This window comes from Aedes albopictus, chromosome 2 (genome assembly GCF_035046485.1).
Source record: "Aedes albopictus strain Foshan chromosome 2, AalbF5, whole genome shotgun sequence".
In the NCBI taxonomy this organism is placed as follows: Eukaryota; Metazoa; Arthropoda; class Insecta; order Diptera; family Culicidae; genus Aedes; species Aedes albopictus.
This window is the reverse complement of record NC_085137.1, coordinates 514,847,186-514,849,582: the sequence shown is the minus strand read 5'-3', so window position 1 is coordinate 514,849,582 and position 2,397 is coordinate 514,847,186. Positions and strand designations below refer to the sequence as shown.

Sequence of the window (2,397 nt, the reverse complement as noted above, 5' to 3'; positions counted from 1 at the left end):
TGAACGATCCAGGTGTGCCGCGAGTTCTTTTCGATCTACGGAATTCCATCAGTGCTTGTGTCTGATCATGGAGTACAATTCACGTCTGGAGAGTTCCAGCAGTTCCCAAAAATCAATGGAGTCTACACAGATAAAAATAATGACATTTACACGTCATGTAAACTTCATTTTAGTCATGTAAACTTAGTGTTATGATGGTTTACATGATATATCATGTAAATTTGTGTTATATGTCATGTAAACTCTCAAAGTCATGCAAGGGACCGGATCTATTCACTTCGCTACCGTCCGTGCTATTTCGTTTCCGTCTGCGAGAGGTTGCCATTACGGGTGACATAAAGGAAATGTTCCACCAGATCTTGATTCGACCGGAGGACCGACAAGCTCAGCGTTTCTTGTGGCGGGACAGTTCCAGGGAACCCATGCAGGAATATGTGATGGATGTTGCAACGTTTGGGTCAACATGTTCGCCATGCTCTGCCCAGTACGTGAAGAATAGAAACGCCGAAGAGTGGAAGCAGGTATACCCGGACGCGGCTGCAGCTATTGTGGAGAACACCTACGAAGATGACTACGCCAACAGTTCGGATTCGGTTGAGGAAGCGGCTCGCATAGCGCTCGAGGTGAAGTAGGTTCACGCAAGTGCTGGTTTCGAGATCCGAAATTGGCTGTTAAGTTCTAAACAAGTTCTTCGACGGGTCGGGGAAGAAGCATCACAAGTATCAAAGAGCTTCATTGCAGAAAAGTCCACCGGCTCAGAACGAGTACTAGGAATGACGTGGTTAGCAGAACCAGACGAATTCACGTTCACTCTCAAACTACGTGATGGAGTTTTTCAACTGTTGGCGGGGGAATTCATTCCGACAAAGCGTCAAGTGATAAGAGTGGTAATGAGCGTCTTCGATCCTCTCGGGCTTGTTGCAGCGTTTGTGGTGCACGGAAAATGTTTAATCCAGGACATTTGGAGAGCAAAGGTGAACTGGGACGAGCAAATTCCAGAAGAATTGGTCAGCAAGTGGCGGCGTTGGGTGGATGTGCTGCAAAACCTTATCAAGGTGAAGATTCCGCGCTGCTATTTCCCTGGATACGATCCCCGCAGATTGGAGTGCTTAGAACTGCACGTTTTCGTCGACGCAAGTGAGGAAGCGTACGCGTGCACCGCTTATTTCCGGATTGTCGATCGAGGACTGATACGATGCGCTCTCGTGTCTGCCAAAACAAAGGTAGCTCCTCTAAATCCAATGTCGGTGCCTCGTCTGGAATTGCAAGCCGCAGTTATCGGTGCCCGACTAATGAAGGCGGTACAGGAAAACCACTCACTCCCAATAAGCCGTCGTGTGATATGGGGTGACTCTAAGACAGTGCAGTCCTGGCTTCGTTCGGACCAGCGGAAATACCGCCAATTCGTAGCTTTCAGAGTCAGCGAAATTCTTAGCGAGACGAGTCTGGAAGAATGGCGATGGGTCCCAACGCGGAGTAACGTAGCAGATGAAGCAACGAAGTGGAGTAAAGGACCTAGCTTCCAGTCCGACAGCCGATGGTTCACAGGTCCGGAGTTCCTTTATGAGGATGAATCTGGATGGCCAGAACAGAAATATTCGCCGACAAACACCCAAGAAGAAATTCGACCAATACACGCTCACCATCTTGCATATTTGGAACCCGTATTTGACTATCATCGCTTCTCAAGATATCAACGACTGCTACGAACGGTAGGATACGCACTGCGCTTCATCGATCATTGTCGTCGAAAACCTGTAACCGAATCTTCCGATACTGGACTACTGTCAAGAAATGAACTGTTGAAGGCTGCTGTGGCGGCTGGTGCAAAACGAAGAATATTCCGAAGAAGTGTTGATGATACGCAAAAACAAGGAACGACCGCCAGGAGAAATCAAAAGGTTGATGAAAAGTAGCCCATTAAGCAAGCTGACTGTTTTTCTCGACGATAACGGAGGACGAATCGAGGCAGCAAAATTGATTCCATACGAACCCAAGTATCCTGTGGTGCTCCCAAAGCAGCACCACGTTACTCCACTACTCGTCAAACATTTTCATCGGCGGTATGCACACGGTTACGGAGAAACTGTGATCAACGAGCTTCGACAGATCTTCCACATTCCCAGTTTAAGAACCCTTGTCCGGCAGATAGCCAAGCGTTGCTCATGGTGTACCGTGTATCGTGCTGCACCCCGGGCCCCGCGAATGGCGCCCCTTCCAGCTCCGAGGGTGACCCCGTACGTGCGCCCATTCACTTATTGGCATCGACTACTGTGGGCCTTTTCTGATTCGTACTTGGATTCGTATCGGCCGCAGTAGTGTGAAGAGATGGGTGGTACTGATTACCTGCCTTACCATACGGGCCGTCCATCTGGAGGTTGCCTACAGCATGTCTAG

At 49.0% G+C, this 2,397-nt stretch overlaps 1 protein-coding gene across 1 annotated transcript; it reads left to right on the top strand.

The window, feature by feature from the left end:
- Positions 1–773: 773 nt before the first annotated feature.
- Positions 774–1,916, top strand: LOC134286994 (uncharacterized). Its single transcript, XM_062848712.1, has one exon. It carries the CDS (start codon positions 774–776, stop codon positions 1,914–1,916), a length of 1,143 nt encoding a protein of 380 aa, XP_062704696.1.
- The last annotated feature ends 481 nt before the right edge of the window (positions 1,917–2,397 follow it).

What these genes read in the sequence shown, in the direction of transcription:
- LOC134286994 (XM_062848712.1), top strand. Translation starts at nt 774, where the DNA reads ATGACGTGGTTAGCAGAACCAGACGAATTCACGTTCACTCTCAAACTA.